At 41.3% G+C, this 23,715-nt stretch overlaps 1 protein-coding gene across 1 annotated transcript in view; it reads right to left on the bottom strand.

The window, feature by feature from the left end:
* UBR1 (ubiquitin protein ligase E3 component n-recognin 1) overlaps nt 1-23,715 on the bottom strand; it is a gene marked incomplete in the record, with an annotated part of 4,571,807 nt that overhangs the window by 2,669,530 nt on the left and 1,878,562 nt on the right. Inside the window, 1 exon segment of the mRNA XM_044074213.1 lies at nt 13,770-13,871. Coding sequence (XP_043930148.1) covers nt 13,770-13,871 — 102 coding nt within the window.

Genomic DNA, 23,715 nt, shown 5'->3' with positions numbered 1-23,715 from the left:
AGAAATCTGCTTCTGAGCCTCTATCCTTTGCCGAGGAGGAACGTCTGGCATGCCTTTGAAAGGAGGCAATGTATGGAAATAGAACTTGTAGCCTCGGTTTATAATGTCCAATACCCATTTGTCCTGGGTGACTAAAAGCCAGTTTTGCTTGAAGAGTGCTAATTTTCCTCCCAAAGGAGCTGCCAGGGAAGAAGAATCTGGCAGCTGAAAATGCAGGTCATTGGGCCTGTTTACAAAAGGACTGGCCCCTGCCCTCACCTGCAGATTGTGCAGGTGAACTCCAAGTTCTAGGCCTGAATGTACTGTGAGCTCTGCCCCTGCCACGTCTAGATCTACCCCTAGACTGAGAATCAGAAGAAGGGTAGGTCCACCCCTTAGTAGGCCAATTTCTACTAAACTTTGGAGGTTGCACCTGCAAAAAATCTTTAACAGTCTGCATAGACTTAGCCTTGTCTTCCATTTTCTTCAAAACCGACTCCACAGGGGGACCAAACAAAACTTCAGACTGTAAAGGGGCATCCAAAATTCCAGTTTTAACATGCTCGGACAAATTCTGATCCTTAAGCCAGGCGTGCCTACGAAGAACTGATCCAGTGGCAGCCACCCTAGAAGAGGCCTGTACAGCATCAAAACCACACTGCAAAGAATGCTTACCCACCTGTTCAGAGACATGTACTAAATCCTGCAATTCTTTACACTCTATGCCCTCTGCCAAAGCATCCACTTTAGATTTTAGCTGAGAAAGGAGGAAATTCTGATACTTCAGCATATGAAACTGGCAATTTAAAGCCCTCATTGCTAAAGTAGAAGAGGTATAACACCTTCTTACCCCATCTATCCAAAGCTCTAGCTTCCTTATCTAGAGGAACCGGATTCTTTACAACAGAAGCTCTAACACCCTTAGGCCCCTGACTAATAGTTTCTGGGTCCGCCCTAGGACTCTCATACAGATATTTATGAGCCTCAGGCACCCTGTAATACTTGTCCGGTTTAACTGGCGCAGGAGGCAAAGAATCTGGATTAAGGGAAGCCTCCGAGAAAACATCTTGAACAACATCCAAAACAGGAGGTATAGCCAAGGGTCTATGCTGTGGTAAAAACAAGAATTCCCTAAGCCTCTTTCGTGAATCAGAGAAATCCTGTCCTTCCCACTTAAAATGCTCCCTCATGGAATGCAGAGTTTCTGAAAACGAAAAATCCTCTGGAGGAGAAGCAGAAGGAGTGGAATCCTCTGCATCAGAATCCGAATAAGGGGGAAAATCTTGAATATCTTCAGCAGAAGAGTCTGAGTCGTCTGAGGCCTGATCCAAACTTTCCAACTCTGGCTCCACCCTGGGCCTCTTATCAGGAGGGGGCATAGAACCTCTAATTAAAGTAATCAAATCTTCTGCCATTTTAAGCATGTGCTTTTTAGGCACAGACCCTGAAGTACCTGGAGGGACACCAGAGGAAGGCAAAACAGACCTGCCCTTAGAAGAAGCCTTAGAAATAGTAGCAGAAGGCCTAACCACCTTAGGCATAGAAGGGAGAACAGTAACCTGAGAGGCCCCTTCAGCTTGACCTGACTCCTGTGAGGCCACATCCTGCAAAATCAAAGTTTCCCCCTGAGACTCAACAGAAACTTCAGCCGGATCCACCTGCTCCACTGTAGCTTCTGCAGGACCGGCGTCCGAAATGGACGAATCAACCTGTCTAGGTTTCAAGGATTTGTCTTTGCGCTTCTTCGTGGAAGCGGGCGTCGGAGGATCCGACGGCATATTATAATTACACCGCTTACTAAAGACTAACCTAGCACAATCTAACTTTCTTTATATAGTGCGCTTATTAAACCTAGCACAAAACCGACACCTGACTACGTCGTGGTCCGGTCCCAAACAAGGAATGCAAAGAGAGTGATAATCCCTATGCGGTATCTGTTTCCCACAAGAAATACAATTATTCACTTTTTCTGACATCCGGAATTAACTGAGGCAAGAAAAAACAAAAATATTCCCCAACGGGGTACTTAGCCCAACTTGGTTTTGGTCTGAAACTCAGAATACGAAAATTTCAGAACGCCGAACGGCACTTGCAACGCTGCTTCTGCATCGGACCATGCGGCAAAAAAGACTGAGGATATGACGTCGGTCATGCGCTTTTATACCCTGACGCTCTGATGTCAGATCTGAGCGCCCATGACCGACGTCTGCCTAATACTTTGGTATTCGGGCCGACTGAGGACAGCGGACTACCCATATGTAAGGACTGCAGCAATGTGAGATGAAGAACATCCTGTACAATTCAATTGAAAAACAAACAAACCTGTTAGGGGAAAAATATATAAAAAAAAAATAAAAATGTACAATACGCTGGTCTGGTTGCTTAAGTATGCACACCCTTAAACTAAAACTTTGCTGAAGCACCTTTAGATTTAAATACAGCATTCAGTCTTCTCGGGTAGGAGTCTATCAGTATAGCACATCTTCACATGGCAATATTTGGCCACTCTTCCTTGCAAAAATGCTTCAAATCTGTCAGATTGCGAGGGCATCTCTTGTGCATAGCCCTCTTCAGGTCACCACACAGATTTTCTATTGGATTTAGGTCTGGGCTCTGGCTGGACCATTCCAAAACTTTAATTTTCTTCTGGTGAAGCCATTCTTTTGTTGATTTGGATGTACGCTTGTGGTCATTGTCGTGTTGAAAGGTGAAATTCCTCTTCATATTCAGCTTTCTGACACCTGAACGTTTTGGGCCAAAAGTGACTGGTATTTGGAACTGTTCATAATTCCCTCCACCTTGACTAAAGCGCCAGTTCCAGGTGAAGAAAAGCAACCCCAAAGCATGATACTGCCACCACCATGCTTCACTGTGGGGATGGTGTTCTTTTGGTGATGCGAAGTGTTGTTTTTGCTCCAAACGTACCTTGTTGAATTGTGGTCAAAAAGTTCAACCTTGGTCTCATCAGACCATAACACATTTTCCCACATGCTTTTGGGAGACCTAATGTATTGTTTTGCAAATTTTAGCTAGGCCTGGATGTTATTCTGTGTAAGAAAAGGCTTCCATCTTGCAATCCTACCCCATATCCCAGATATATGGAGAATACGGGAGACTGTCACATATATTACACAACCAGTACTTGCCAGAAACTCCTGCAGCTCCTTCAGCATTGCTGTAGGTATCTTGGCAGCCTCCCTGACCAGTTTTCTTCTTGTCTTTTCATCAATTTTGGAGGGATGTCCAGTTCTTTGCGATGTCACTGTTGTCCCATATTTTCTCCACTTTTTGATGACTGTCTTCACTGTGTTCCATGCTATATCCAATGCTGTGGAAATTTTTTAGTACTCTTCTCCTGACTGATGCCTTTCCACAACGAGATCCCTCTGATGCTTTACAAGCTCTCTGCGAACCATGGCTTTTGCTGTAGCAGGCAACTGAGTAAATGTCAAAAAATACTACTAGGACAGCTGAACTTTATTTGGGGTTAATCAGAGTCTCTTTAATTGATGGCAGGTGTGTACCCAAGAAGACTGAATGTTGTAATTAAATCAAAAGGTGCTTCAACAAAGTATTAGTTTAAGGGTGGGCACATTTATGCAACCAGCTTATTGTATGTTTTTTATTTTTGATATTTCCCCCCCCCTAACAAATTTGTTTTTCAACTGGATTATACAGGTGGTCACATTAAAGGTGGGAAAAGTTTTGAAATGATTTATTATGGTGTCATTTTTTTATATCACAAAAACCTGGCATTTTAACATGGGTGTGTATACTTTTTATATCCATTGCATTTGCACAGACACTTTTACATCCCAGGCATACTCTACAAAGAATTTTTCCTCAGGTAGACGGCAAATGTTGCAAGTCTGAGGTAACTGGGAACATATGTTTCAGGAGTGTAGTGAGTTGACAGACTTTAAAAATTCCCTACAGAATACTCTGTCGGGAACAATGGGCAATCAAATGAGTGCAACTAAGGAGATTATTTTTTTTGAGCTGGTATATAGGATCTGAATTGCCTAACTAAACATAGCAAGTCTTTTTTTTTTTCACTTTAATTCTGTGGCTGACAAAAAAAAAGCAATTACTAGAAAACGGAAATTAAAATCTAAGCCAACTATACTTTTAGTGAATATTGTAACAGAGATAAAAGAACAGGAAGTTAGATCTTTATAAAAGGGTAGGAGTAAATTACAATACAATAAAAATTGTTCTGTGGGAACAATACATGCAGAAAAATGCTTTAGAGGGGAAGAATGAGGTTTAAGGGAAGGCAGGAATTGAATAATTAATGTAGTATTGCTAAGATTATAGAAATATGAATTACAATGTTTGTAAATGTGAATCTGTTAATAGGGTTTGATTACTTTTATATAAATGTACAGTTTGTCTAGGTCACAAGTGATAATTCAATAAAGGTGTTAAAAAAAAGATGTTTATCTTGCAGACATACGGTAAAGAGTTCGATTCTCACCTTTGCTTATCTAGTCATTTAATAGTCTGCAGACTGACTGCCTAGTTATTATCTACGAACCACAGGTGGGGGGGATTCTCCATCATACAAACAGTGACAAAGCAGTATAATACACAGAAATTACCTTTATTACAACAGCTTTCATGGGTGTCCATGTGTCAAAACTACTACTACTTACTGGAACACATTTAAGGAAAACATACATCAAATGGGTTAACTAAATTAACTAGGAATAAGTCTTAACCCTTTTGTGTCAAAGAAAGATATGTGCAATGGCTGAATAGAACTGCATGAATACATTTGAAATTGCTGTATACAAGGAAATTGAGGGGGGTAAAGTATGTAGCTTCTAACTCCCAAAAGATAGGCACATAATTATCTTGTTCACATTCTTGTTTTCTCTACTACATAATTATTTTATCTCCTTAGACAGCTAATACCCAGCTATATTCTGACTTTATAGTTAGAAATCCAGAAAAAAATCAAATGATTGTCAGGAGAAAAAAAATTGCTGCAGTTATGCCTGAGAGGTAATAAACTCTCAATTGAACTATCCTGGCATAACAGAGACATCCTTCAGGAGGAAAAACAACTGAAACAATGGACAGAAAATATTCTCAGCTCGTCAAAGAAATGCACTTAAAGCAAGAAAGGAGATACTTTTTTTGAGAAGTTCACTATGGATACACTGATGAAGCATTTTTTTGAGAAGTTCACAATGGATACACTGGTGAAGTAGTGTCATGGACACCCCGGTCGCACTGCACAGCTGACCAAACTGGTACCTCTTCCATTTACAGACAGAGGTGGACAAAACCTTATCTATCACATTTGTACACCTTTATGCATTTTAATGGATGCTTGATTAACACCTTGACTAGGCACTGTGATTTTACTTCTTTATGTACAAACTTGTCTGCAGTGATTTACTACAAATTTAAAATATGCATTTTTGTCCTTTACACTTTTTTGGGTATGTCAATTATCACTTGACTTGAAAGAGTGGTGGTATGACAATTTAAGTCATGGTACTTCTGACTGACTAAAATGAGCTTTCTACCATGTGTAGTAGTGCAGTAAATTGAAGCTCCCACCTTAGGCCATAAAAGCAGGCCACTATCTTCCTTGGGGTTTGCTCCTGTGTTTATCAAGATTTTTTCAAGCTCCTCTGTGGTGAGGAAGTTAAGCTACTGGCCACTGTTCTACATCTTGAATGGATCTTGACACCTGTCAAACAGTCATTTCTACAGGCAGGAAGCAGGAGATCCAACCATTTCTTTTTTTATTTTACTGCTTTTGTTGACTAGGAATGTTTGACTGGTCTATGCAACGCCTGTTTTCAGCAGAGGCCCAGAGATAAAAAATTTGCATGCATAGATTAACAAAAATATTTTCAATTTAGAAACAAGTAAAATGTATCGATATTTATAGATAGCTACATAAATTAGAACAGCACTCTTTAAGGTAGCAACAAGATAATTAGACAAGTATTAAAAGTGGTGAAAGCTACTGTTTCTTGTTAAGTAGGCAAAACAATAATAGTAGATTCAGTGCATAAAGATTAAGGCTAATTCAGACTTTCAATACTGAATACTGAAAATCAGACATGTATAGTTAAGAGTTGAGGGATAAGAAAGGTAAAAAAAAAAACAGGAGTTGGTTGTGCTATGTCAAAATGAAGAGTGGGTGAGCAGAAGATATCATTAGAGTTGTATGAAGTTAAAGAGGGTGAGATGCCTACCTCTCAACATCTTAGCTCAAGAAATCTGGACAAAACCAAAACTAGGGGGACAAAGCTTCAAAAATCAGGATGGATTTTAAATATTGCTCTTACAAACTTAGAAAGGGTGGCCAAGGTGGTGCAGTGGTTAGCATTGTCGCCTCACAGCAAGAGGTACTCCGGTTCAATCCTCAGCTGGTGTTCCTTCTGTGCGGAGTCTACATGTCCTCCCTGTGGTCGCGTGGGTTTTCTCCGGGTGCTCTGGTTTCCTCCCACATCCCAAAGACATGCTGCAGGTGGATTGGACACACTAAATTGGCCCTAGGTGTGAGTGCGTGTGTGTGCCTTCGGTGGAAGGTTGGGCGCTGGGCTGGCAACTCGACACTGTAAAACTCCACTGCCAATCATGAGCGGACAGGTGATCCGCTGTGGCGACCCCTAACCGGGAAAAAGCCGAAAGAAGAAGAATCTCTTAGAAACTTGCTAGAATAACAAAATTTGTGTTACCACACATTTTCTGAAGCGTATGAATTCTGAAACTCAAATTTATGTCATTATTTAGTGACTTCTTCAGTCCTCAGTGATTTGCCAGAAAGCTACACATTTTAGGAGGAACAGATCAAAAACATAAGACAAAAATCTTGACAGTTGAGAGGTATGGGACGGGATTGGGAAAAGGACCAAGAGTAGTAGAGATTGAAACTAGTTTAAGGTAGTAGGAAAATGGGAGATTTGGGGTGAGAGTAGACAAAGAAAGCTGGAGCAAAGAAAGAGGGTGAAAGAAAAGAGGAGGTAAATTAGGTTGGAAATGGATAAGGGATAAGCCAGGTGCAGAGGGGAGTTCGGTGTGAGGCAGTAAGGAAAAAGGAGATATTTGTGAAGAAAAGAAAGAGGGTAGGGCTGGTAGTAAGGTTTAGTGAGAAGAACAGACTGAGTTAATCTTGTGTGAGAGAGCAGGGCCCACTGCCAGGAATTATTTAGGTAATGCTTTAAGGCCTGCTTAAAACTGCTAGGTTTATCAATTTGTTTACAGGTGAGAAGGATTGAGTTCCAGAGTTTTACTACACTTTGAATATAAAGGGTTGTCTGCAAAGCTGGTACATTTGGTGACACTGAGTAAGGATTTGTTGGTGGGAAGAGATCTCTAACTGCAGAGTAGTGTTACAGGGAATTGAGCAGGGCAGTTCTCTAGTTTGTATGCAAGTTTGTGATATGTGGTAACTGACTGTAGGTTAGATAGATAGGTAGTTCTATCCAGTCCAGATATTTTAGTGTCTAGCAGTGGTGTGATCCATATGGAATGTTGGCTGTGAATTTTGCTATTTTGCTGTAGCAAGAGTCAAGTTTGTTTTTAAGGGTAGTAAGTAGATTTGTAAGAATGGGGATACATAAAGAAGAGTTAGGAGGAGGGCATGCTGACGATATTGTCCTTTTGAGACTATGCAATGTGCTGGTCATATTTAACATTTTCATCTATAGTAACACCAAAAATTTTGATTGGTGACCATTTCTGAAATTGTGTTGTTGGCAGACAGAAAAGCATTGGATTTGTTTTCTCAGCATTTGAGTGTAAGGTAGACATTTTGTAGCAAAGTCTTAATGGAAGAACCTTGGGTTATTTGAAGCAGCTGTGAAACATTCAACGCTACGCATACAAGAGTAGTATTGAACAATGGTTGCACATTTGGTGGATGTGTAGAGCTTGTTGATAAAGATGTTAAATAATAGGCCAAGAACTGAACCCTGTGGTACACCAAAAGAGAGTGGTAGGAAGGGGGAAGAGATTCTGTTTCCATTTTACAGCGTGTACCCTGTTGGACAGGTAGCTATGTAAACATTACCGTACAGACTGGGAGAGATCTATGGAAGAGTGTTCAAAGAGCAATTTATGGTGGGAAACTGTGTCAAAAGCCTTTGGCACATCTAGAAAGAGAGAAGAGACCAGGGTACCTGCATTTCTATTGAGGTCTATGGCATTAGTAAAGCTAATTAGAAATGTGGTGGTGCTGTGATAAGAGTCTAAAGCCATGTTGGGTAGCAGACAGAATATTCTGGTTAGCGGGGTGATTCCAAAGGAATCCAGAAAATCCACTCAATTTAGAAAAAAAAAAAGGCAGCAAGAACACTTCTGACACTACAGTTTATGATCTTTTTTCTCTTCACAGCAGAACAGAAATTAGACAAAGACCTACAAATGCTACTTTTCCTTTGAGAAGTGGGGGCTATATTTTGAAGGCGACAAAGTTAGGCTCTTTCCATTATTGTCTCTGTAAGGAGCTTTAGTATCGAAGTACAAAAAAAAAAAGACTGTGAAATAACTAAAAACAGTAAATTGTCAGTACATCATAATGCAAAGGAAACAAACTATAATCACTGTGAGCTCTAACATGAAGCAGTGGGCAACAGCTAGAAGAAACATAAGTGATTGCTCATACAAACACATATACATCACATAGGAATGTTGCAGTATCATTCAGGCCTCTGGTGAACAAAATGGCCAAACTAATCTAAGCATCTGCAGAAACTAATGCAGTAAGTTATCTACTGCAAGAGGATATTGTTCAAAATATTTTGGGTCCTTCTTCCCCCCACTTCACAACCAAGAATTCCTCTAATAAGAGGACACTAAGCTGAGGAAGGCAAAAGCAGGGATTGGGAGATGGCAGTCCTGGTTGTCATTCAGTGCAGGCTAGGAGGTATTTCTGACTGCTTCTAATACTTCAACCCCAGTGGAAAAGCAGCAATCACAAGCTTTCATCAAGTTTTGCTTTAGAACCTCACTAATGCCTTCTATCAAAGGTGGGTGAGCAACAGTCAGCTGTTTACTCCTATTCCTTTTGAGTCAGCTCTTCAAGCAGCTGGGCTGGTAAATTGAACACAGGTCATCTGAGCAGTACCCAGGGCTGAACAATCTATACTGCAGACCTGACTCCATTTAATCCAAGGATCCTGATGAGAACTTTATAGTTTTGAAACAGAAAAAAACATCACTGTATAAAATAAATACAAGCACTATAGAGGTACCAAAGCCAAACAAAAAAGCTCAAGAAACCACAGCAAACCGTAACTTTTAATAAATAAAAAAATAACATTTAAAAGCTTAACTTTGTCACCGCATTTTTCGTCTCTACAGCACTGAGACTTCAGAAATACATTTACACAAATACAATCCCTCCTTATATTACAAGCAAGTCAACCATCAATTAACACCTACTAATAAAGTAATTAAAACCACTAATATATATGAATAAGTTATAAAAACAAATTAAACTGAATTATATCAGGAACAATGTACAATGAGAAAAAAGCTGAATAAAGGCTCTACCAAAACACAGTCCACACTGGAGTCACAATGATGGTTTCCAAAGATTTACTGGTGCTTCCTGGTACCTCGGCTGTGAGCCTTCAAAGGGAATAAATTATACACTAAACCTGGATTGCTTAATTATCTCAATTACATCAATTAGCTAATATGGCTAATATAGGAACACTCGCAGAAAGAGCACATAGAATAGTAATGTATGCCCTTATGAAACTTCTTAGATATTTATCAAAAATAGATATTATTATTTACCCAATTTTAGTTATTAACTTCTTGGTTTAAACCTTTTGGAAACAATGTACCAAAACTGATTATAAATTTATTCTCAAGCTGTAACAGTTTTCTAAGACAGTCATCTCCCTGTCTGCATAAGGGATGAGCCATAACACAAAAAAAAAAAACAAACATCAGATCCATGATAATATCAGGAACAATACTGTGCACATATAAACATCTCTACCCAACGTTGGAAGCCATCTGGAAATGTAAATTTTTACAATAAAATATAAATATCCATTAAATGATAAAACCGTTGTTCAATAAATACACATAGCAATACTACCCTCTAATGGCCAAGGCTGAAATATCCTTATAAAAAGGACATTATGAACTGAAAATACAAGTATTCAAGGAAACACAATACATAAAAATCAATATTGACATTGTGTTATAATTAAAACAATTTGTATAATTACAAAGTTGACACAATCTGAAAGAAAATTTATGTTATAACCTAACTGCTTTAATTTTTAATAGACATACTAGGGAGATAGTGTAATTCAAACCAGGAGCCTCATTGGCCTGTAAATAAATTTGCCAACAGGTTTCCCGGTATTCGATTTTTTCCTCTCATAAACCCCTCTACTATTTCAATGGGCACTTTCCAGGACAAAAAAGTAAACCTGAAATCTTTGCAAACCAAACTATGTTTAAACAATGCGTTGTTAGTATAACTTGTCATAATACTATATCGGTGCTCATAGATTCACCTTTAAAGGTTCTTTCAGTATTGCCCATGTAAAAGATATTGCACGCTGAACACATGCACAAATATATTATGCCTTTGCTCTCACAGTTGCTGTACTCTTTTGACTGTATCAACTTGTCCCTACTAGGAATGTATATACAGCTGGTGTTGCTCACGTACGTGCATTGTGTACACCTACCGCACCTAAATGTGCCAAAATTGTTAATGGAGGAAACCCTTATTCTTGTATTCTAAAATACACAATGTTCATACTTCTTTTGTAAATAAAATGAATAGAACCCTTAATCCTTCATTGTTTATAACTAACAGTTGCTCTCCAGTTCAGTGCTACTATATGTTATCCATGTTGTATTTGTATACACTAATATTGCTTATATGTGCTTGTCTGTCTCATTCTGTTTTATTCTCTACTGTGGAGCTTTTCTCCCTGGGCCTCCACTGTAAATGGACCTGTGTCCAGTCAGACCATCCCAGTAAACAAATGTAAAATAAATGAAATAAATAAATTTGTCCACATCAATAACATTTCTAAAAAGATCCCAATAAGTATGAATAATATTGGTAATAAGTGTCTGTATTGTAACTGGTACTAAAAGCTCCTGGGTAGCTCAAATTGTTACTCCCATAAATTCCATGTACAATATTCTTATTCTTTGAGTACAATACTATGCCCTTTTCCCCAATACAGGGAAATATTTATTAGACCTCTCTGTTCTGACTTCCTGAATAACTTCATTTAGTTAACTATAAGGATATTTCCTTTCTAGAAACATGTTCACATTGGTCTAGAAAGTCACCCTCCTCTGAGGTCATCCTAGAAAGCCCTTATAAATTGCCCCTTAACAATGCTATGTTTCTGTTTGTAAGGGTGGGTGCTAATATAATGTAAGTAATAATTCAAAAAAGTTGGTTTTCTACATATTGTAGTGTTAAACCGTCTTTCATGACCTATTACATGTAAAGTGACATCCAAATAGTTAACTTTCAGTTTGTCAACGTTGTATGTAAACTTTAAAAATGTTGTCATTTATCCTATATAATCTATGAATTTTCCCAGTTCTTGTTCCATACCAATCTAAAATATACAGATATTGTCCAGAAATCTCATAAAAATTCCAACAATGCGTATATGGCGAGTTCCACGCAAATTTCTTTTCCCACATCTGTAGGACGATACTGGTGTAGCTGGGTGCACAGCTCGCACCCATAGCTACCCCACTTGTTTGTCTGTAGAATTCACCCTCAAATGCAATAAAACTGTTGTGCAGAAATACTTCCATAAGTTCTAATACTACCCTAAATTCTTTAAAATTAAAAATATTATTAACCCCCCCCCCCCCAGAGTCTTCAAACCATTTTAAACCTACTTTGTGGGGAATAACAGTAAAGAGGTCCATAATGTCTATAGTGACAAAAAATCATATTCTCATTGTATAAACCAACTTCTACCTCTCGAAAAAATCCCGAGTCTCCTTCAAAAAGCCAGTGCCTAACAAGTCAAACCTAACCTCTTCAATTTTCTTTCAACATATATTGCTAATGAATGTGTTTTGGATCCCCGTGCTGCCACAATCAGTCTCATAGGAGGATCTAAAACATTTTTATGCACTTTGGGAATTCCACATAGGGTTGGGTATCATGAAGTTATTCAGGAAGTCAGAAGAGACAGGTCTAAAATATTTCCCTGTATTGGGGAAAAAGGGCATAGTACTGTACTCAAAAAATAAGAATATTGTACATGAAATTCACGGGGTAACAATTTGAGCTACCCAGGAGCTTTTATTACCAGTTACAATATGGACACTTCAAATATTACCAAGATTATTCATACTTATTGGGATCTTTTTAAAATTTTTACTGATGTGGACAATTTATTTACGGGTTCTATTCATTTTATTTACAAAAGTAGTATGAACATTAAGTGCATTTTAGAATACAAGAATAAGGTTAGTCGAGTTTCATCCATTAAGAAATTTGGCACATTTAGGTGCGGTAGGTATACACAATGCATGTACCTGAGCGACACCAGCTGTATATACATTCCTAATAGGGACAAGTTGATACAATCAAGAGTACAGCAACTGTGAGAGCAAAGGCATTATATATTTGGCCACGTGTTCAGCATGCAATGCCTTTTACGTGGGCAAAACTGAAAGAATCCTGAAAAGGACAATCTATGAGCATCTATATAGTATTACGATAAGTAATACTAACACATTGTTTAAACATAGTTTGGTTTGCAAAGATTTCAGGTTTACTTTTTTTGTCCTGGAAAGTGTCCCTTGGAATAGTAGAGGGGGTTTATGGGAGGAAATAATTGAATACCGGGAGATCTACTGACAAATTTATTTACGGGCCAATGAGGCTCCTGGTTTGAATGACATCTCCATAATCTCTCTATTAAAAATTAGAGTAGCTAGGTTATAAGATAAATTTTCTCTCAGATTGTGTCAACTTTTAGTTATACAAATTGTTTTTATTACAACACAATGTCAATATTCCTCGGATACTTGTATTTTCAATTCATAATGTCCTTTTTATAAGGATATTTCAGCGTTGGTTATTAGAGGGTAGCATTGCTATGTGTATTTACTGAACAACAGTATTTTAGCTTAATGGAGATTTATATTTACATTTATACTGTAAAAATTTACATTTCCAGATGACTTCCAACATTAGGCAGGGATGCTCATATGTGCACAGTATTGTTCCCGATATAACTCAGCAGTTTAATTTATTGTTTTTATAACTTATTCATATACATTAGTAGTTATAATTACTTTATTAATAGGTATTAATTGATGATTGACTTGCTTGTAATAAAAGGAGGGATTTATATGTGTGGACGTATTTCTGAAGTCTCAGTACTGTAGAGACAAAACACGCGGTGACAAAGTTAAACATTTTAAGTGTTATTTTTTATTTATTAAAAGTTATGGTTTGCTGTAGATTCTTGAGCCTTTTTTTGCCTTTGGTACCTCTACAGTGCTTGTGTTTATCGGCACTTTTGTGTTATTGGCACTGCATTTTCCGTAAATTTCTGGCTTATCACTGTATATGTGTGTGTATAATAAGCAAACTTTTCATCCTCAAACTGTGAACTTGTGTTTGTAATATGCAAACATTTCATCCTCTAAATGCAGTTAGTTATGTTCAACAGCTCATCAAGCCATTTAACCAGTTACTTGTCTAAAAGGCAAACTAGGGATAGTCAAGTACCGGCTTATTTAAGTGATGTGCAATATATTCACTTGACGTTCTGCAAGAATTAAGCTTCACTCACCTTGTCTTTGTGGAGGAATGGTTTCTTGAATAATTCAAACAGCTCAAACCTTCGCAGGATCAACATAAGAAAAAGATTAGGGTCCATCCTGGAAGCACCAATCTGTAAAACCAACCGCAAACACTGGTTACCACGAAGAAGTAATCATCTCCTTACAAGCATATCAAGGAACAATACACTCCACAGCACATGAAACTAATTAACTGTCGTTAAGTTTTGCTTCTCATTTGCCACACACTTTTCAGCCTTTTCTGGACTCCTTCCTCTTTCTAGTTTGTATACTCCCACAAGTCACATCAGGCAATTTACCAGGCAAGATAAAAGATGATAAAACGTCATTCTAAATTCTTAAGAATGTCTTCAAATTATATTACCAAGCCAGTGATGCACTTCTGCAAATGCACACCCTAATGGGGAATTAATACTTCTGCGAGTAAAAAGGTCACTTTTCCATACCAAAGAATGCCAGCACCACTCAGCCTTCCCACTATAGACTAATATTACTTTTCCCACTACTGAGTAAGATATCTAAAAGCTGTTTATGTTCAAACTGAACACCTATACAAACGTAGCACTGAGGACTTGTCGTCATGGTAGAGAACATGTCAGGTGGGTATAAACAGAGAGATCCTTCTCCTTAGAAGATGAAAACTGTAGTTTTAATGCTACAGGTCTAAAATTGTTAATATAGATTTTACCAGTAAAACTCTAGTGGTGATGTGGTTTATTAGTTTTGCTTGTATGGTGAAAAGAAAGCAGCAGTTTGGAGCTAGACTGAATCCCAAGCTGAGGAGGACAGTCTTGAAACTAGCAGACAGAACCTGCTGACTACAAAGACAATGGTGAGCATGGAAGAAGAGAGATTTGAGTCAGTGTCAGAACTACACAAGATTGCTACTATATTAAAGAATAAGATAATAGAATGGAAGGAGTGGAAGCAACACCGAGTTCTCATCTGTGACACAGTTGATGGACTTGAAGATGATCATCTTTCTTTCGGCTTTTCCCGGTTAGGGGTCGCCACAGCAGAACTCCGGTCCGCTAAAGATGATCATCAAGGAGATGAAATACAATATATTCCCCACAGAAGCAATGGAAGAACACACAATCTAAGCGAAAAGTAAAACAAATGCTTCACAGTTATCCCTGAAAAGGCTGAGGAGGTGAATTGTGCTGAGTTCACAAAAGATAAGCTGGTGTAAGGGACTGGACAGCTGACAAGAAAAGAGATAAAACATGCTTATGGGCTGTCTTGGCTCCTATCACTCCGAATGAATTTGCACACCCATAAACTTAAAGAAAGGATTCTGTCCAAACTAGGAGCTCTTAGAAGAGAAAGGAAAGTGGTCGAAAATTAAACTGCTGTAATCATGACTACTCAGCTGAAACAAGGCAAGACTGGAAAGCATTTTGTATTACAAAAAAGCTGTGTAGGAGAGGGAATTTTAAATTTAAAATGCTGTATCCAGCCTGCATCAGAGTTGATCTTCCTGGGAAAATAGCTACATTTTAAGATGTGGAAGCTAAACTCCATCCACTGTTTTATGAGGAAAGTTAAGAACTTAATTGCAAGTGTTTCTGGGCAAACTCTCCAAACATTTAGGGCAACTAAGAAGAAAAGAAAAGTTGTTTAAAAAAAAAAAAATGACGGTTATCCCAGTCTTTGAGAGAAAGACATTATATAGGCAGAAAGTAGCTTTTTATTGCATTAGAAAGGAAACAACACAGGGGCAGCCACAGTGGTGCAGCGGTTAGCGTTGCCGACTCACAGCAAGAGGTTCTCTGGTTCGATCCTCGACTGGGGTGCCTTCTGTGTGGAGTCTGCATGTCCTCCCTGTGGTCGCGTGGGTTTCCTCCGAGAGCTCCGGTTTCCTCCCACATCCCAAAGACATGCTGTAGGTAGACTGGACACACTAAATTGGCCCTAGGCATGAGTGTGTGCCTTCTGTGGAAGGTTGGGCACCGGGCTGGCAACTCAACACTGTAAAACTCCACTGCCAATCATGAGTGGATGGTGATCCGCTGTGGCAACCCCTAACCGGGAAAAGCCGAAAAAAGAAGAAGAAAAGAAACAACACAAAGGTTCTAGTCAAGACTGTAAGACTTTAAAAGCTCAACCTCAAACTTGGACTTTACTACTTAAACAGCTTTTGGATAGCTGAACACTTTGCACATCTGTATATTTTTTATAAAAGCTCTGTACTTGACTTTCAAAGAAATTACAGTTGTATAATTAAACTTACCATGACAGCTGTTATTCAACTAGATCACTGCAACAGTAGCCTAAGCTATATGGGTTAAATCCTGCATATTATAGAACAGCCAGACAACTTCCAAAACGTTAAGGGCAATTTCCACATGCCAAGACCATTGGAAGTTTGAGCAGAGCAGGAAGAAAGTCAGCACTGTGGATGCCAAGCCCTTTAGAGTTTTCATGCCAAATGTACAGGGAGGCTAGAGCCCTAAAGCAAGAAAATGCTAGGTACATATGATAAATGTACTTACCCTGGCAAAGAAAATCATGCAAAAAATAAGGGGAATGGGACAGAAGGAGCAGCTACTGCAGAGATCTACTTGAAGACCTACAGCTACAGCAAGTTCACTTACGCAACTGTATGTAAAGCTATATGGGTAAAATATTCAAGCTTAGAAAGTTTAGGAAGGATGAGGGTCCAGAACCCCTTGGAGAATGGTCCAAGCAAAGCGACTTGGAAAAGGAGTGTAGTTTGCAATGTTTTATTAATGTACAACGGACCACACTGCTGCCTCCAGAATGCTTCTAGAGTTCACTCCTTTCCAAATAGCCACTGAAGAAGCTAAGGCCCTAGTAGAATGTGCCTTGACTATGCATGGAAATTACTTGCTAAGGTAGTAATATGGCAGTCCTTTTTTCTTGCCATCATACAAAATCAACAAAAGATCAGAATTTATGAAGGTTTTCATTTTGTCAAGATAGGATCTGAGATGGCTGTGGACATCCACAGTATGAAGAATCATCTCCCACTCATTTTTAGGGTCTGGAAAGAAAGACGACAGGGAGATGGACACCTTGGCGTAAAGTCAACATATATACCACTTTACGCACAAGAGAATTATTCTCAAAGAAACCATATGGCTGATCCACCACAAGAAAAAAAAGAGAGGAATAAAAAAAAAAACACTTTTCCATGATAAAATCCTCAAATCAGTCTGATGAACTGGGCTCAAATGGAGAAAGTGTTAGTTTTTCCAAAATATAATTAAAATCCCCTAAAGAAAACCCCTGCTCTCTAGGTGGATGGGTATACAGAACTCTTTCAAAAACAGCTTGACATGAGAGTGGGACTCATGGGCAAACATGCTGAAATGGCAGAAAGATGAACCACGACAGAGGAATAAGACAGGCCAGAGGCTAAGAACTCTCACAAATATTGTAGAACCAAAGAAATGTTAGCATTGTAATGGCTTTGGTTCTTAATATGGCACCAAGTTTTTTTTTTCCATTTGCTAATATATGGTTTACTAGTAGTAGGCTTCTTTGGCACTTTAATACCTGCTGCACATCCTCAGAAAATAGGTGCCTAAAAGGTATAAGAAGTCCTTCACCCAGGCAGTCATTTTAGGTTGTTTCAAGTTGGGGTGTATCAAACAACTCCTGTCTTGTGTGAGGTGGGCCAGTCTGTCAGGAAGACGTTAAGTACTCACCATAACGTTCCATCTGAGTAGTTGTATTTCATTTGTCTTCGACCTGTGGGTCTATGGATCCGACATGGCTGCGTAACTACAATGTAATCCAAGCTCCTCCTCTTACCCACAATGCCCCCCTGTCTCCTTCCTCCCTTCAGATCAAGTTTGCTGCTAAGCATAAAATATACACCCAACCCAACAAGACCTTGATACTACTGACAGTCCAAAGATTCCTAAGCCAAGCATTAGAAGGGACACTCGTGGAATCTACAACTCCCATATACATGGTCAGGACATTAGTGACAAGGTCGGGGGAAGAAGGGGGGATAGTTGAAGCCAAATGATGTACAACTACTCAGATGGAATGTTATGGTGAGTACATAACTTCTTTATCTAAAGTAGTTGACTTAATTTGTTCTTCAACCTGTGGGACAGTGTCCCCAGCTACTAACATCTGGGTGGCCTTCATGGAAGGATAATCTGGAGCACTGTGGAGCCAACGGATGCCCTGTTCCTGGATACAATGTCCAATTTGTAATGTGAGATGAAGGTATGAGATGAGGACCAAGTAGCTGCAAAACAAATGTCATCCAGCAACACCCTGGACCAAAAAGCCACTGAAGAGGCCACAGACCTTAGTAGAATGCGCTTTTACCTGACCTGGAGGGGAAATTCCCTTGATAGAATAAGCTTGAATAATGCATTGGAAAATCCAACGAGCAATCATCACTTTAGAAATTGGCTTCCCTAAGAATGTTTTGAGTAAGAAAGGAACAACTGATCAGATTTATGAAAAGATTTTGTCTTGTGCAAATAGAATCGCAATTGTCTGCGTACATCCAGCAGGTGTAATTTCCATTCGCCCCTGTTCTGGAAATTAGGAAAAAAGACAGGAAGATTGATAATCTGATTAATACTGGCTTCTGACACTACTTTGGGAAGAAAGGATGGATTAGTGCACAGGGAGACCCTGTCATTATTAAAAATCATGTACGGAATGGATCATGCTTGAAGTTTCGACACCCTCCTGGCAGATGTAATAGCTACCAAAAAGGGAGTCATCCAAGATAGATACTGCAAATCTACCGAAGCTGCATTCTCAAACAGAGTGAAGACTGAAGCCTGAAATACAAAGGTGAGGTCCCATGGAGGCATAGGATCCTTCACTGGGAATCTTAAAAGAAAGGTACCCTTAAGGAAGGTCTTGCAAAGCTTAGAAGAGGCTAATGAAGACATTTTCCTCCACATGAAAATTAGAAATTGCGGCCAGCTGGAGTTTGACAGTGGAGGAACTGGTACCTTGCTGAAAAATCCCTGCCAAAAACTAATACTGCAGAGACAGGAGTCATAAAGGGATCCAAAGACCTCTGAGAGGCCCACATGGAGAACAGTTTCCACTTGCTATGATATAACCTTCTGGTGGAGGATTTGTGAGCTGCCACCAAAATGTTTTTTTAACAGGAGAAGATAAACCAGGAGTCCTAATAATCAAGGGAACTGGAGCAGCCAAGTGTTGAATTTCAGACTGTCCAGGTCTGGGTGAGGAATCCCCGAGGGATGCGAAATAAGATCCGAGTCAGATCCAAGGTCCATGGTGGGACTACTAGGTGAGACCAGAGGGAGGGAAACCAGACTTAGCGAGGTCAGAATGGGGCAATGAGAATTACAGTGCTCCCCAGCCTGCGAACTTTCTGAAGAAACATTGAAATGAGGGATACTGGGGGGGGGGGGGGGTAGGCATAAAGAAGACCCAGAGGCCAAGCATGGATCAGTGCGTCTCTGGAGGCTTCCTCTGAGGGGGGTTCAGAGCGAAGAATTTGCTGCATTTTGCATTGGAAGGAGATGCAAATAGATCGCAGCAAGAACGACCCCACTTTAGAAAGATCTGCTCCACAACTGAAGGATTCAGAGACCACTCATAAAGCATCAGGATAGTTCTGCTGACCCTGTCCGCTAGAATGTTGGACCATCCCGGGATATGCGTTTCCACCAGAAAACGACCGGTGAAGATCGCCCATTCCCACACTTTCATGGCTTCGTGAAAAAGGGGGTAAAGATCTGGTCCCTCCTTGTTTGCTGATATACCAGACTACCGACGAGTTGTCTTTCTGGGATAGCAATCGTCCCTAGAGGAAGATGGGCATGAAGGGCCTGTAACCCAAGAAAAACTGCCCTCATCGCATGGATGTTGATAAGCAAACTGGTCTCGGATGGGGATCACATGCCTTGGACTGTCCTTCCCAAGCAATGCCCCCCCACACCCTAGCTAGGAGGCATCCGTGGTCACTGTGGTTTTGGGAAAGGGCGGAAGAAAGGGGCATCCCCTGATGAGGCCAGGAGAAAGAATCCACCACTGAAGAAAGTCCTTGCATACCCAGGAGATATGGACTGAATGGGACAATGGTAGATGTAATAAAGACCACTGGACTGCTAGTGTCCACTGAACGATTTGCATATGGAGTCGTGCTATGGGTAATAGGTTGATCGTGGCTGCCATGGACCCCAACGGCCTCAGAACTGTCTCTGCTGTGGGAAAATGGGGCTGGAGAATATACAAGAAGTGTACCTTTAGATTGTGTACCCTTCTCTGGAGTGAGGTAAACTTTCATTTGGATAGTGTCCATCCGAGCCCCAATGAATTCTAGGATCTGAACAAGAACCAGTGACGACTTGCTGAGATTGATGGTGATGCCCAGTCTGTTCCCTAACCAGAAGAAATAATCCCTGGTTCAGCAAAGCAGATGCTTGTTGGGAGCAGTGAAGAGCCAATCGTCCAGGTAAGAGAACACCTGAATGCCCTGAAGCCTCAGGTGAGCCGCTACTACTGCCATTACTTTGGTGAACACCCTGGGGGCTGTGATGAGACCAAAGTGGAGGGTTCTGAACTGAAAATGATTAGCCCCAAGCCAGAAGTGGAGAAACCTCCAAGAGCGCCTGATCATCTTGATATTGCATGCATCCTGGAGGTCAATCAAGCACATCCAAACAGGAGTCTGAAGAAGCAATCAGTTGTTTTAGATCGTGAAAGTGCTTACTCTTGTTCTCCATTAAAGAATACTTTGTTGAAAGTGGACGTATACTTGGATCTTTCAGCCGTGGTCAACCTGTTTATTTTTTATGTTTACATCTAATCTTTGGCCTGCAGGTAGGGCAGGATGGATTGAAGAGTGACCATCTGGAATTTCACCTCGACTACTGACAGGTTCAAGGTGGATAGATACAGAATGGGTCTTCGGTCCCCTGTTTTCTTTGGCACTAAAAAGAATCTGGAATAAGTGCCTGATCCAGATTGGTCTAGGGGGACGGGTTGGATGGCTCATTTTTTAAGCAGCTTGTCTATCTCTGGTGCTGCTTCCGCCCTTTGCATGGGTGGAACGTCTGAGAGGTGATTTGGTGGGCGAGATGGTGCGATGAACGGGATAGAATAAACTTCTAGATATAATTTACAATACACACTGATCTGTAGTTACAGACTACCATGCCGCAGGGTGTGGCGACAGATGACCCCCGACTGCCTCCAGAGATGAGGAGTTGGGCAGCCCTTCAGAGCTGCTGCACGGGTCTGCCAGAGATCAGCTCTGGAGACATGAAGATCCTCGGACCCCCCTCTGCCTCTAGGACTAGACGAGTCCTGAGTGTCCTGGGAGAACTGAGACTTCCGGAACCACATCTTCTTCACCCCTCGCTGATTTCTATTGGAAAGATCTTTGAGGGGCGGAGAAGTGGATCCCGATGGCAGACAGTGTCTTCCCATCCTACTCACTCTGGACCAAGGTCTCATGAATGAATTTCCCAACAGGGAAGAATCATCATAAGGGGCATTTGAGAATGACACCTTGAAGGGTTCCGAGACATGGCAAACCCAGAGCCAGGTGTGACGTCTCATAGCAACGCCAGAACCGGCCACCCTGGCAGTTCCCTCCGTATCATGGGAGAGAAGATGCATGGACGTATTGCTACCGCCTTGAAAGTGGCCACCCGAGTGGAGAACACCTTTGAGTAGAGAACACCTTCTTGCCCCCCCCCCAGTCTGGCGAAGGAGTTCTAGGCTGTCTCCAAAGGAGATATCCTCAGGGGGTGATTGGAGGGGAACCTTCCCCTTCCTCCAAGTCAGTGTCTTCGGTTAGCAACTTCACAGAGGAGTCCACATGCCTCCTTTTGCACATCAATTCGCAAGGAGCCTCCTCAGTGGGACTCTCTGGAGGGGAACTCGCAAACCTCTTGCTGCTACTGCAGGTGAGCTTCCTGAGGCAAACCAGGCACAGGCTGTCCCTGAGATGGCAGGATAGTCGGGGCCATACCCAAAACAGAGGGAGTTGGGGCAGAGTCCGAGGACGAGATGGTCAAGGGCCTCGAACTCAAGAGAACCCTCTCCGCCACGTCAAAGGTCGATGGGAGTGAACATCTCGTGAAGTGGCAGGAGGAGTCATCCCCCCCACGGATCCACTGGAGGAGTCAGAGCAGAGACTCCAGGAGCAGAGATGTGTCAAGGGGAAGACTGCACTCCGACAACCTCGGAGCGGACAAAAAAATCATTGGATCCGACGCGAAGGCTACAGCTCTGACAGCTCAGATCTGATCCGGTCGGATCAGACACGCACAAGGCAATGGCTAGTATCGAGGTACACGGTACCATCGGCAGCAATGCCGCCCCCCCCAACGCCAAAAGTCTTCGTATCCAAGGGCTCCGAAACCGAAGGTTGGATCGGAGAAGGAGTTAATGGAGTGAAGAAGGTCTGTGAGTTCCCCACTCCAGAGGGAGAGGGGGGTAAGGCAAGACTCCCATCTGGATTTGGGTGCAGATGAACTTCCACATCATCCTATCCATCTGTAGCTTGCTTAGGCACCAGGTTGAATGGGAGGAAGCAGCCACCTACACCATCCGGGAGTGCTAATGAGGGGAGGCCTGAAGAGGAGACCGGGACATCTCCAGCTCAGGAAAAAAACTGGAACAGTGGAGCCAGGGAGTACCTGGCCTGGTGAGAGGCTTAGCTTTAGGTGGAGGCCGAGCCAGAACCAAGCGGTCCGGTAACCGCTTCCTAGGCCTGTCTTTTTTATGATGTCTTTCTCCTTCCCCAGACCACTTGGCAGGAGTTTGAGTCCCAGAGGCCTGGGAAGGAGAAGCAGCAGAAGTAGTGGCCAAAGCTGGGGGTGTGGGGGCTGTGGACCGAGGAAGGAAGCACTCCCTTAAGGATGAGCTTATCCCTCCTGTCCTTAAGGGCCCATGAGGTGAATCCCGCACAGATTGGACAGGGTGTAGTTATGCACAGAGTGTGGCCATCAGCTGGTGAAAGCTTATGGCCACACTCTGTGCACTTACTAAACCCTGGTTTAGGGGTATCAGACATACTCCCAACTGGTAAAGAAACACAGGCACACACACATGCATGCACACACGCACAGAAAGCTAGAAAGGAACACTGGTACGGGAATAGCAACGACTTTTTTTTTTTTAACCAACTCCAAACACGGGTAGGGAAGATAGGGTAGAAAGAAGAAAAAAATCACACAGAGATAGAAAAAAAGAGACCCAAAAACTAACTCACTTACCCCAAAATACGTTCGGAGCTCAGAGCACACTGCTAGCTGTTTCAGATGTAAATGAGATCTGAAGGGATGAAGGAGACAGGGGGGCATTATGGATAATGGCAGGAACTTGGAGCTCGGCTTAAATACTAGTTATGCGGCCGTGTCTGGTCCGATTCGGATCCATGGACCCACAGGCTGAAGACCAAATGAAATCATCTACGTTGGATGCTTGTGTTAATTGCTCTTGGCCATTACCAAAAGAAAGGACAACCCCTGTTGACTGGTCCAGAAGGAAGTCACCACAATGCTCTTTTGGGTGTCATTCTGAATCTTCAGAATGACGCTAGATATCAGTGAAAATAATAAAAAGGCATACAAGAACATTACTGACAAAGGAAATGAGAATGCAGCTGTTTTTCAAGCCTACTAGCAAGGAGTTCTGGAACAGAATTTTACCAGATGTTTGTTATGAATGGAAGCAAACAGATCTATCTGACAGATGGATGAAATCCTGGAAAGACCCCTTGATTCCAGTTCAATTCATGAGGGTCCGTCCTGAGTATGTTCAACTGGTCTGCCACAGAGTTGTGCTCTGACAAAATGCAAGAAGCCTGCACAATGAGACTGTGCTGAATTGCTATTTTTCAGACTACTATGGCCATGGCTCTGACCACTGACATACTTTCCCAAGAATCTCTTTCCTAACTAAAATTCGCAGCGTGCTTTCTGGTCCCTCTGAGATAATGATCTG

The sequence above is a fragment of the Protopterus annectens genome, chromosome 6.part0 (genome assembly GCF_019279795.1).
Source record: "Protopterus annectens isolate FY-2018-M chromosome 6.part0, PAN1.0, whole genome shotgun sequence".
Lineage (NCBI taxonomy): Eukaryota > Metazoa > Chordata > Ceratodontiformes > Protopteridae > Protopterus > Protopterus annectens.
The sequence above is the reverse complement of the archived record's forward strand: the minus strand, read 5'-3'. Positions and strand labels throughout refer to the sequence as shown.